This window comes from Cornus florida, unplaced genomic scaffold, assembly GCF_030987335.1.
Source record: "Cornus florida cultivar Cherokee Brave unplaced genomic scaffold, ASM3098733v1 CherokeeBrave_3.0.0_Hap2_Chr01, whole genome shotgun sequence".
NCBI lineage: Eukaryota > Viridiplantae > Streptophyta > Magnoliopsida > Cornales > Cornaceae > Cornus > Cornus florida.
Genome location: NW_026775571.1, coordinates 103,383,372 through 103,396,414, shown reverse-complemented (window position 1 = coordinate 103,396,414; position 13,043 = coordinate 103,383,372). Strand labels below are relative to the sequence as shown.

At 33.3% G+C, this 13,043-nt stretch overlaps 1 protein-coding gene across 2 annotated transcripts; it reads left to right on the top strand.

The window, feature by feature from the left end:
- Positions 1-1,085: 1,085 nt before the first annotated feature.
- LOC132310614 (probable 2-oxoglutarate-dependent dioxygenase AOP1) lies at positions 1,086-12,832 on the top strand. 2 transcript variants are annotated; one of them, XM_059808697.1, is made up of 4 exons: positions 1,086-1,250; positions 10,612-10,958; positions 11,149-11,473; positions 12,058-12,820. In XM_059808697.1, the coding sequence occupies exons 1-4, from the start codon at positions 1,224-1,226 to the stop codon at positions 12,307-12,309; spliced, it is 951 nt and encodes a 316-aa protein (XP_059664680.1). In that variant the 5' UTR covers positions 1,086-1,223; the 3' UTR covers positions 12,310-12,820. The 2 variants fall into 2 exon arrangements, with proteins under 2 accessions (XP_059664680.1, XP_059664681.1); XM_059808698.1 differs by lacking the exon at positions 1,086-1,250 and having other exon boundaries at positions 10,046-10,958; positions 12,058-12,832.
- Positions 12,833-13,043: the final 211 nt, after the last annotated feature.

Here is a 13,043-nt window from a genome sequence, read left to right as displayed (position 1 = left end):
TCATACTCCGTCACTGACATATTGCCTCGGATAAGGCCATTAAACTGATCATTTAGCTCCCATCTCTTGGTGACCGAAAAATACTTCTCGTAGAATAACTCTTTAAACTTCTCCCAACTCATCTCCTCTACTTTGTGCCGATTGGTGACCGACTTCCACCAAAGCTTGGCATCCTTGGAAAACTTGTAAGTGCACATAATCATCCGTCACATCCGTAGAGGTCAATTGAGTTTCTACTTGATCCATGTAGTCATCCGCTACCATGGGATCTGTAATACCCCTAAATTTCAAGGTTTTTTTTTTATATTTTTTTTATATTTTTTTTATATTTCATTTTAGTTATCTACGTGGCTATTTGAATTGGTTGTATATTTGTTTTAGGATTTTATTTGTTTGTCAGTTAAATATTAATTATTTAGTGTTTATTTTATTTCATTATTTTAGTGTTTATTTTATTTCATTATTATATTATTGTTTTTTTTTAATTTTATGCACTTGACTAATTGAATTGTTGTGGGGGTGTTTCTTTATTTGTCATTAAATGGTATTTATTTAGTAGAATTTCGTTAGGTAGTTGTACATGTTTCTATTGGTGTTATTTTATATTTTTTAAAGTTGGTTGTATGGATGGATAGATATATAACACTATATATATATATATGTATATATTTTATATATGATAAATAAATGTACACACACATATATATATATATATATATATATATATATATATATATAACTAAATTAATGTGAGGTGTACACATATATAAAGTTTATGTAACAGTAGTACTAAAGTTGTTATTGTTCTTATTACATAAATGTGATATATTAGATATCAGTAGCAGTAAAGTTATGTGATATATTAGATATAAAGTTATTATAATTATTTTATTCATTTTGTGAAGTTGGTAATTGTGATTGTGGTAGTTAATATATATATATATATATATATTTATTTATTTATTTATTTATTTAGTTATATTATAAGTTGTAGCATTAGTGGCTTCTAAGGCCAAACGTGGCATAGAGGGGCTGATGGTTGTAAAGTCATTGTGGGTCTGTTGTTGTTGTGTGGACTAGGTTACATATTAGTATATTATATATCGGTTAAGGCTTTGTGTGGAGGCTGCTTTACACAGAAAAAAAATAGAAACAGAAAGAGGGCGGCGTGAGAACAGAGAAAAGAAAGAGGGAGAAAGAAGAGAGAAATCGGAAAGAAGGGCATGGAGTTCCGGGCCGAAATTCTTGAGGCAAGTCCTTATTCTATTCATTCTCTTTGACTTCATGATCGATTCATCTCTAGAAAGATTTCTAGGGTTAAGTTACAGAAAATAAATTATTAAATTGCATATGTAAATCGGCTCTTTCAGTGATTGGGTGTGATTATGTTTTTTTTTTTTTTCTATCTTTATGTATATATATTGTTTTATTTTATTTTTGTTTTGTTGTTCTTCTGTTGGGTGTTAAGAAACTGAATATGATCTGAATAGATTTAATTTATGTTTCCTGTTCTTCTTGTTGATCTGAATAGAATTCAAATGTAAGGGACTTTTGATATGATCCAGCGTAATGATATTGTAGTAGCAGTACTTTAATTTTGTAAGTTGCACTTGATGTTAACCTTATTCAGTTCCTAAGTAATGCACCAGACCCTTAGTGTTCCAACTTACATGTCATACTTGTTTCTCTGAGCAACCCAACAGAGCATGGATATAACAAAACGAAACTAGTATTGTTACTTTTTTTATTATTATTTTTATTTTTTATTATTATTGTTATTATTATTATTTTTTTCCTTCTAGTTTATGATTAGTTTAGACCTTGGGACTTTAATTTTTATAGGTTATTTGTATGGTACAAGTTACTATAATGGAACTAAATTGAGGTGCAAGATATTAATTTAGTGTCTTTTAAAAAAAAAACTTACCTTGTAAAAAAAAAATTAATAATAATAAATAAATAATTATTGCAGAGGATATTATTATGTTAATCCTACAGGATACGATAAATGGCTTTGGTTGCATTTTAAGTTATTAGTATGGGACTTTTAATAGGCTGAAATTTTGTTTTTATATTTTTGATAGTAATATAATAATTAATCATGCAAGAGTTAATGTAAATAATGTTATTTGCATTAAATTACTTGCATGATAAGTAGAGAAGCTTATGCAGCCATTTAAAATACTCGTTAAATTTTAATAATAATAATGTATATTAATTTTTAGTATACATACTTGTGTAGAAGTGTATAATGGAGGACCATTGTCAGGATATGGTCTTAGCAGCACCATTGTTAGGATATGGCTTGCTGATAAATGTATGGGCTAGCTATTAAGTTTAGACCTATACGTTGTGTCATACCATTGTCAAGATATGGTTATGACCTTAAATTGTGCCATTGTCAGGATATGGCTATAGATATTTAAATATATTTTAATTGGGTACCATGAATCGAGCTTGAAATCTCGGGATCGATGGTTAGGGTTGGCGTATATTGCCATATGAGATAAGTAGCTGGTTATAAGAATGTGTGCCCTGGTAGAAAAGGTAGTCATGACCACCTTGTGTGCGCTTATATGAGACCTACTATCCGGTTGAGGCTGTCTTATGATCTAATGAAAGTCTTTAGTGTGTATACTTATGTATATTGACCTACGTAGTTATTGCATGAGTCGGACTAGGATGTATCGTTTCTCGGGTCTCTCTTTGGGATGTAGTAGAAAAGGCTTGTTCATGGGTTTTGACCCACCTTTGTTGTTATCTTTTCAGGTCCTCGACAGTTCCAGACGTATAGTCAGTTTGTGCAGAGCAGAGGCCAGACTTCATCACTCTTCCGGTGTCATAGACGTAGAACCTCCACTATGTTTTTGCTAGCATTTATTATTTCTGAGTTAGACATTTATTTGTTTCGTCTTTAGTTGGGATTTTTATTAGGGGTTCACAATGTATGGATTCCCAAGTTGTATTATGGAGGTTTTATTCTTATAATGAGAATTTATTGGAGATTAATGTATTAGAGGATTTATTATTTAATTATTAATTTAGATTTCCCTTTCAGCGTTATTTAGTTATTTAATTTTTATTCCTCTTGTATTCTGTGCTTGTTTATTATTCATTGGCTGATATTCCCTGATTTTGTACGCGGACCTGATCAACTCGTGTTCCGAAGTTAGGGGGTATCACAGGATCTGCGCCATCTTCAAACATTACTGGCAACAACTTAGAAAACCACGAAATCAACTTGAGACGCTTCTGTGCCGGCGTCTCCTCGACTTGAACCACCGGTTGTGGTAGAGTAACAATCGTTGCCTTCAAGGCGTTCTATAACAAACGGTTCAATGCTAGCTCCGTCGAACTTTTACCCTCTTCAATGGGTGCTTCAACATCATTCCTCCTTATAGAAACATCTCTAGGGGTAATCAAATCCTTAATAAGTGTATCTCCTTCATTTTGCTCCGCTGGATTGAAGCTAGATCTGTCGTCAACATCACCGCTTGTCGGTCTAGAGCCAACACCTCTGGGTTCCCTTCGTGGCGGCATCGTACTATAAAACAAGGAAACAGTTCAATGACATGACGCCAAGGTTCACCGTAGACGACTCAACATGAAATGATGCCATACCAACACTTATCATACAAAACTATGCAACAAACAACTTAACATGAGCATGTAAGCACATAAGCAAATAAGCAGTTAAACATGCTTTTCCAAATAATAAATAAGTAGCAATTAATCACGTAAACAATGCAAACAACTTCCCATACAACCCTATGTAAGCCTCTACCCGTCGTCCCAATGGTTTTCGCTCTTATACCAATTTTGTAATGACCCGAACCCGTGGTTCCGAATCGTTAACCGGTCCTTGCCCTGAACCGAGGTCAACTAGGTCATACTCTCCACTTCTTATGTCCAAAACCGTTATAAAACTCACACCGGGGTTCAAAATACCCTAGAACATAATCTTACAATGATGGTCAAATATTACGGGTCAAAAGGGGATGATCAGCCTGCTGATGAGCCTTCTTCGGCCGGTTGACAAAACAGGATTAGTCAGCTGAAACGATAGGGAAAAATGAATACTCTCGGGACTTTCATTGTACAGGCGTTGGTCGGCTGATGATGGTGATTCGGCCGGCTGATGGTGAGGGTCAGCTGGCTGAAACAAGGCCCCTGATGAACTTACTGGAATGACATTTTGGCTGAGTTAAGCACATACACAACCTACACCAGACCTGTTAAGTAATTAAATTCTGAATTCACGGTAACAAAATATGGTATTACACAATTAAATGGTCTCAATAATAGATTAAAATATGATTACCATTCCCATTCATCAACAAGTGATTACATAGTCACAATCTCCTTCAAAATACCAACATAAGTAATAGTTTACAATATATAGCCATGACTTACAAAAAGAATACATTTCATTACGGTTTTGTGGTTTTACAAAAGTGTAGTAAATATACAAAGGATGGCAAAAATAATTTCTTAGTCCTTTTTAAACTGGTGAGGGGTCGGCGTCCATTGCCTCCTGAAAAATGTTTAATAAAATGGAGTTATCAATTTGCTCAGTAGGTGGTGCCTAAGACACACCTCTTATGACCTCGTGAATCTAGACAAATGAATAGAACAATAGGAAGCGGGATCATGCTAAACCGGAGAAAAATACAATATCAATTCCAAATCAAAACAAGCAAATGTCGTGTCATGAATGCAATGCCATGCATGTCACTCCCCATTTTCTGAAAAACATCCATCATTTCACAAATTGTTAATATAACCCGTCATTTGGTGACTCCGCAGCGACACGAGAGAAGGGTTGGCTACTGTCCCTGACCCTTGGTACCCCCACGGCGTCATTTGGGGCTCAAATAGCTCAACCACGCTAGGGCGATCTCCCTAATTCTCTCTAGGTTACATTAACACACCGGCCCTTTGATGACTCCGCGATGACCGAGTTTTCTCAAAACTATTTTTCTCAAAATTTCTCCCCAGAACCCCTTTTCATTTTCTTATCAAAACACTTTCCTTTTTTCTTTCATGCCCACTGCCATAAATGCATGCTACATATTTTCCCAATAGTATGAAAATGAAGGAAATTTAAGCTTCACAATTTAACATGCTTCATCATAATAACATCTAACAATTTAACGAACACATTAGGCATAGAAGATCAACAATTAAGCATGTTTTCCATGTAAATCAACAAATAGACATAATTACATGCCTCATATACACAATTAAGTCATTTAAGAAACCATCAATTCAAATTAATCATGCTTGACAACAACTAAAGTAGAAAAACTCACAAAGGAACAATAAATTGGGTATTAGAGACCCCTACCTCAAACTAAGCCAAAAGCCCCAATTTGTGCCCTAGATCCCAAATCTCCTAAAGTGCACCAAACACAAAATTGCTCCGATCAACTCGTAGATCTCGCCGTGATCTTCGAATTGCCGCAAACGGCTTCCAAAAATACCAAATATTGAAAGAGAAATCAAGCTTCAAAGTCTTGAAGCAAAAAGAAAAAGAAAATGAAAGTTTGAAAGGAAGAGAAAGAGAGCAGCGGGAGAGAAGAGGGAATGAGACCAAGAATTGTGGTCTCATGACCACTTAAGAATAATAGTGGGTCCCACCACTTTTCCTTTTTATTTTTCATTTTTTTTGGTTCTCAATTTATACCACATACATACATAAATACACATTTAATTCACAAATACTTAAAACACATTAAATAAAATAAACATGATGCAAATGAATCCAACTAAAGCCACCAGTACTCAACAATTCCGGTAGTGGGTCCCACACGGGACTATCCGACCCAAAAAACAGAAAAATGCAAAAATGATCACCTTTGTATTTCAAAGAGTCCTGAACTCAACGAAATGCCCCAGACAACTCTCGGACACAACCGGTACTCTCCGTAGTGTCCGGTATGCAAAACTACAAAAGATAAAAATGCCCTTGCAGCAACAAAAATCCCGGAAAAAGAAAAATAGCAAAAAATGAAAACATCACAGGCTGGTTAAACCTTGAATTGTAAAATTATCACGTAAAATGGCATAATCATTGGGATATGTTAGTTTGTAAGATTCCCACCAATCATGGATTGTTCCCTTTAATAAAGTTTCATAATAAGTTAGGGCTTGAGTTTTATTATCAAAATTGGTTAAAATGGATTGTCTAATACAGTCATGTTCCCAATTTTGATTACTTTTGCCTAATCTTGGGGATCGTGTCGTGATATGTCTAAAATTGTTCTTGCTTGTTGTGCTGGTATATTATCGTAACGTCTATGATTTTGTGTCCATGTGTACATATCTAGTATTTTTCTATTTTCTACATAGGTTTCTTGTGTGGGATTTAATCGTTGTCCAGTGGTATAGTTATCGTTTATGGTATTAGTACTACCTTTGGCGTTAGGCATCTCTTGGTTAACTGACTGAGAAGCTGATCCTTCTGGTTCTTTTCCTTCTCTATGTTCTATTACATTTAATTCTTCTTTTAATGCGTTTAACTCATATGTTGTATAAAAGGATTCAAGTTCTACGTTCAGAATATTTCTTTTAATATCATCATTATTTCCTTGTCCTGGGTAAATACTTTCTATAAGTTTGTATTTAGGTTCTGGATATTTATCTTGTAAGTATTTGACTTCTAAATTGTCAAAATTGTACATTATTTTATCTAGAATTTCATCTTCTAATTTATCATAAAGGATATTTATTTCTTCAGAAGATTCTTTTTCTACTAAAGTAGTTAAGAATTCTTCTTCGATATCATCTGTTAAATTATCTTGTCTTTTATAATTACTAAACCTTATACTAATTTCTCCACTATATTTTACATATATCATATTGTTTTCATGAATCTTTTTGGTTGTTTTAGTAAGATTTGGTAATTCCCATTCTATTTCTTCATGGGTTATTCTGCTTACTTTTCTAACCTATATAATTTGGACATATTTGCTACTAAAAGGTTTAACTATTTCACTGAATTGAGCTTTGAACTTTAAATTATACTGATTAACTGTCTTTCCTATAAGTAAAGTATTAATTAATAAGTTTTCATATTGTCCGGTCATATTAATTATATCCCTTTGTGGATATGGCTATTTTTATATGTTTACTAAATTTTCTAGTGGTCATCGTAAAATTAGGAATACATCTTATAATGGCGGCGTTGGTTGTTAGATCTATTTTAACGCTAGCTAATTGTGCTTGCTAATGGTTATTCCATCGATCATCATAAATATATGCGAGTGTTCTGGTTCCTACTTCCGATCTATTTAATCCTACTATTCCAATCATTATTATGCCTAAATGCATAAGTTCTAATTTATTTTTTTCTAACTCTTGACAGGCTTTTGGCGTTATGAGATCTAAAATTACCTGGTTATTTACTACACTTATCCTTCGCTGGCTAAGATGATTGTATATTTTTGCTCTGGAAATTTAATAAATTATTAGAATAAAAATTAACTTTATTAGATACTTTTTTCATTCATTTTTCTATATACTTTTGAGCATCGTGCTCATTATCATATAGATCTTCTACCCTCATTATTTCTTTGGCTTTTCTAAGAACAATGGCCATTCTCTATGTGGTTGTAAAAGATTTACACGCTTGTTTTTTGTCGGAAAGGAATTCGTTGATAACTTTAAATGTTTTATTTTATCTGATAGTTCAGAAAATTCTCTAGAAGATTCTCTAGGAATACTTTTTTGTATTACTTTTAATTTTTCTTCAAGCTTATTAACTTTTTCAGATAACTGGAGTAATAACTGGATTAAAAAGTTGTTTTGTTTAATATTTATATTAGTTGATTGTACGTCTGTCTTAAAACTTGTAAATCTTATGGGGTCTTTGTCAATTTTATAAAATTCGACTAAAGCTGCTAGATAATCAGGAATACTAGTGCTCATAAAACTATTGTAATAACCTTTGGATATCTGTTTTCAAAGATTTTAAATATTCTATAGTTATTTTTTGATATTCTATAATACTTTTAATATCACTGTTTAGGTCTTTAATTGCGACTAATATTATTTTGTTGTCTAGATTATTTGGACTAGAATTATGGTCTATTTAGTTTTTAATATAATCTAGATTTTCTCCTAATCGTTTTATAGAGTTATCTAAGTTATTAAATTCTATTCTACTCATAAACCTGGCTAAAATATTTGCCATCTAGCATCTAGAATATTCTGTACAAAAATAATTCTAGATCTAAGTTCCTCTATTCTTCAGTGAAGGTTACGTGTTATATTACCGAGTTCTAGTGAAGTGTAACAGTTTTTAAGTGCTATGTGAAAATATTCTAGAATCTCTAAAAGTTCTTCTTTGGTTAAATTGTGCATAAACTAAACTTTTAGAGGTGAAAAATATAATTTTAGCTTAATAAATGATTCAAAATGAAGGTTCATTTTGGTTCATGATATAGTAAATATGCAAATTACATCAATGATATAGTAATAAAGTTTTGCTATCACCACTTATATGTAAAAGTTCCTACAAAATAAGTGTATATACACTGAAAATAATAAATACTATTTTAACTCAACTGCCACCTCAGCAATTTTTTGATAGCTTCCAGTGAGAAGGGCAAAGGAGAGAATTTTTATCCACTCATTTCTTGGACTCTGATCCAATCCGTTGACCTGACTTATCTTTTTCCTCCTCTCGCGTTGATTGGGCCACAATGGAAAGGCCCAACTAAGACTTTACACTTAATTTTCGTGCTCCTGATCTTGGGCTGGCCTACGAGATGGTCCTTATTTTTTGCCAGCGCACCTATTGTTGCCCAATTGTGTCTCGCCACGGAGGATGCACATTTTTGGAGACACACTCACATAATTATTAATATATATTAGTCACATTCTTTAATTAGCTTAAATTTTTGGAAGTATAGAATTGTTAAAAAACTATCACCTAACAAGTTACTTACAAAAAAAAAATATACATATATATATATAGCTAACAAGCAACCAGAGTATTCATGTGAACACTTTACGTAGCCTTGTGAGCATTAATGAAAAATATTTTATTTCCTCTTGGAATTCACTCATTGTTATATATTAATTCTAATTTCATTGAAACAAGAAAAATTACTACTGAAGTATAATATTTGTCCAAGCAGACAGGCCTGGAGACATGCTACAATTGACCCTGGATTAGAGGATTTGGGTGCATCTCTAACACCACAGAAAACCTCTATGCTAATTTCAGCTTTCTATTCTTTTTGTATTTTGACGAATTTTAAATTCCGACGAAGTGGATCAACATTTGTCCACGCCTACAAATTCATTAAATTTAAAGTTCTAAAAAATGTCATGCATATTAGCGCCATGAATGTAATTTATTCATACATAGCATGTCTTTTGATTTTTGTCTGATGCACATGAATGACTCTGGAACTTAATAGGGGCTGAAATACTTGGCAAATGGAGTTTACTTGGTATAATTCGCCATCTTGCAATTTATTGAGATGATTATCTTTTTTTTCTTTTTTCTTTTTTTCTTTTTTCTTTTTCTTTTTTTTTTTTTCCTTCAGATAATTAGTTTTATGATATATTGATTTTATTATGAAAGGTGTACGAAAGTTCATTGGCACTTTCTTACTTTGAAAAATGTCGACAATTTTACTTTGTAAAGTTTATTGGTAGAGCCAGAGTCAAAAGTTCGGTATACTTTGTTTCAAGCATAGTGGATTAGTTTACTTTGGGTTGCACAAGTCCACAAGATTTTTTCCATAACAGTTGACGTATTTTATCAATTGGGGTTTCCTTGCTAAAATTCTGGTGTCATCTCTAACTTTATACTTTGTTTTATTTTATCTGCATGTAATTAACTATTTAATTGCTAAAACAAAGTAAGTTAAAAAAACACAAGATCTATTTTTACAAAATCAAAACTTTCTTATATATATTCCGTTGCGTACACTCACAGTTATGACATGTTAACAATGCATAACGAAATTAACAACGTGAAAAGCATGGTAAAGCATCCTTGTCAGTACATGTAATAGCTTACTTGTTGCAGATATGACCTCCACTTCATGTATGCTTGGCGGTGGAAAATTTGTAGAAATGTAATAAGAATGCAAGCTGTATATTCCTTGTTTGGCACCAAAATTCAACTTTCAGAGAAATTGAAAATGTGGCAAAACAATAATGAAGGAGACTTACTAAAACCATGTGAGGTGACAAGGTGATGTACGTCAGCTAGGTGAATTTGTGTGTGTGTGTGTGTGTGAGAGAGAGATGTTGTGTATGGATCTGGTACAGCTTCTATCTTAAAAGTCTCTAATATTCCTACCATTTCTCTCTCAAGCGTCTTATTTATTATATATTTCTTCTGTCTGCTTTCTCTCTATTAACTCATATATTTTATAACACCACTTAAATTGAATGCAAATATTTAAAGCATCCTCAGTCGTCAGTACATTAATATATATCATTTGTCCAAGCAGTAACAAAATTAACAACTTGACAAACATGTTCAAAATTCTATATAAATTTGCTATGTATAGAACATCTTAAAGCTCATCAACCTAACTGTCAAAGAAAGAAAAAAAAACAATGGGCTCTGAAGCACTTTTCAACCAGCTTCCTGTCATAGATCTCTCAGATGAGCTAAAGCCGGGCACTCCTGAGTGGGACTCCGTGAGACCCCGGGTTCAGCAAGCACTCCAAGAATATGGTTGCTTCGAGGCTTTCTTCAACCAAGTTCCTTATGAGCTTCGAAAATCGATGTTTGGTGCAACAAAAGAGATCTTTGAACTTCCTTTGCAAACAAAATCTGGAATCTCTGTTGAGACGCCCTACAGTAGCTACATGACTGGGGAGTCACCAGCAGAGCCCTGGGAGGGCATGGGTATCGAAGATGTTCTCATCCCCGAAAAACTCAGAAGCTTCACTAATCTCTTGTGGCCAGAAGGAAACCCTAGCTTTGGGTACGTTAATTTTTTTAGTTTTTGTTGTTGTTGTTGTTGTTGTTAGCTCTTTTATGCGGTCAAAGATTTTGAAAATAAATTTTTTTGCCATTTTTTCATAGAAAACCGATATACTTTTTAATAACTGTTTTTAGAAAACTAAAATAACAGAATATTAATTAATCTTGACCATATAGTATTCCTTTGGCAGCAAAACAGTACGGTCCTTCGCAGAGCAGCTATCTGAAATGGATAAAATGATAAGAAGGATGGTTTTGGAGAGCTTAGGTGTTGAGAAATACTGTGGTGAACACATTGATACGACCCGATACACTCTTCTACCATTAAAGTATGAAGGACCCAAAACTATGGAGAGCAAGCTTACGCTGTTTTCCCACAGTGACAAGAACCTTTTTACAATATTGTATCAGCTTAATGAGATAGACGGGTTAGAGGTGCAACGCAAGGACGGGAAGTGGATCAATGTGAAATCCTCACCGGACTCTTTCATCGTCATGGCCGGAGATTCTTTCCACGTTAGTTTCTTCACTTGCTCCCTCTGCTATATATATATATATATATATATTTTTTTTTTTTTTTTCTTTTTTACAAATATGGGAAGACAGAGAAAACAAACAATTAATTGACACAAGCCCAAAAAAAATAATTCAAATAAGGGTGTCTTCTTAAAACTTTCTCAAAATAACTTCTAGCAAAACCAAAATTTAAGTTCTCAAGTTTTTTGTCCTTAGAAGACTGATAACTCAGTGAAACATGTCCTTAACTAAAAAGTCTTATGAACGGTTTTGGTCAAGTCTCTCAAAGTAGGTCTTTATATGTAAAAATAGATTCACCGAACTTATTTTGGTCTTGGTCAAAAAGAGAGGAAGAAAAAAAAAATTTGAATAAAGGTTTTTGATAAATGTCCTTTTTTAAGATATATATATATATATATACCTGAGAATGGTTAGTAGTTAGTCGGGGAGGGAGAATTGAACCTTGGACCTATTCATTGTAACACCAAAATCAAATGATATGTTATGAATATATTACAATATTCAAGGAATCAAGATGATCATAACATTTCTTAAAACTTAATTTAAATTCTATCAATTTGTAGGCATGGACAAATGGGCGTGTGCATGCTCCGATTCATCGGATTATGATGACCGGAAATAAAACGAGGTATTCAGTGGGACTATTTGCGAGCCCAAAAGAAGGGGGCATTGTAAAAGCTCCAAACGAGTTAGTGGATGAAGAACACCCATTACTCTTCAAACCATACAAATACTTGGAATATCTCAAATTCTTCAAAACAGAGAAGGGACAGAAAGCTCATGAATCCGGCATTAAGGTTTTCTCTGGTGTTTGAGATGGACCTGAATCCTCTCCGGTGACAATTTTCTGTTGTTCTTTAGGGTTGGAGAATATATTTCACCACTATCAATAATAAACAAATACCTGTATAGTAATGAAATTCGCCATTAATAAAGGGAAAATATCACCAATCGCAAGAACAACAGAAATCGTTACAGAGAAGTTTCTAATTCATTTGGGATTGACCTATGGATGATAAACAACTATATATTCTTAGTCGTAATTTGTTTGTTTTATTCTGTTTGGTTGATCGAGTGCTGGTTGGCTATAATATTATGGCTTGTTAGGATCCAATATAATTACCATGTCTATCTCCAGGATGCATGTCTGCTTGGGACAAATACTATACTTTAGCAATAACAAAACCCAAACTCGTACAACATGTTCCTATCCTAATGTTGTTTTTACTTGCTTCAATGAAATTAGAATATATTACAATGAATATTGAGTGTAAGGAACAGTACTAGCTACAGTTTTCACATGAATGCACTGCATGATATATGGTGGTTGCTGTTGTTGTTGTTGGTTTTTTTTTTTTTTTTTTTTTTTTTTAAACCTTGCATGGTTGCGTGTTCTGAGTGTTACCCAAAAATGTGCATCTCGGCAATCTATCAAGTACAACACTGATCCTATAAAATGGTCCACACTCGTTGCAAATTTTCCAAGACAATGGGAAAGTTATTGTCGATCGTTACAGGAATATGATGGACTCAGGGTTTTGATGCTGAG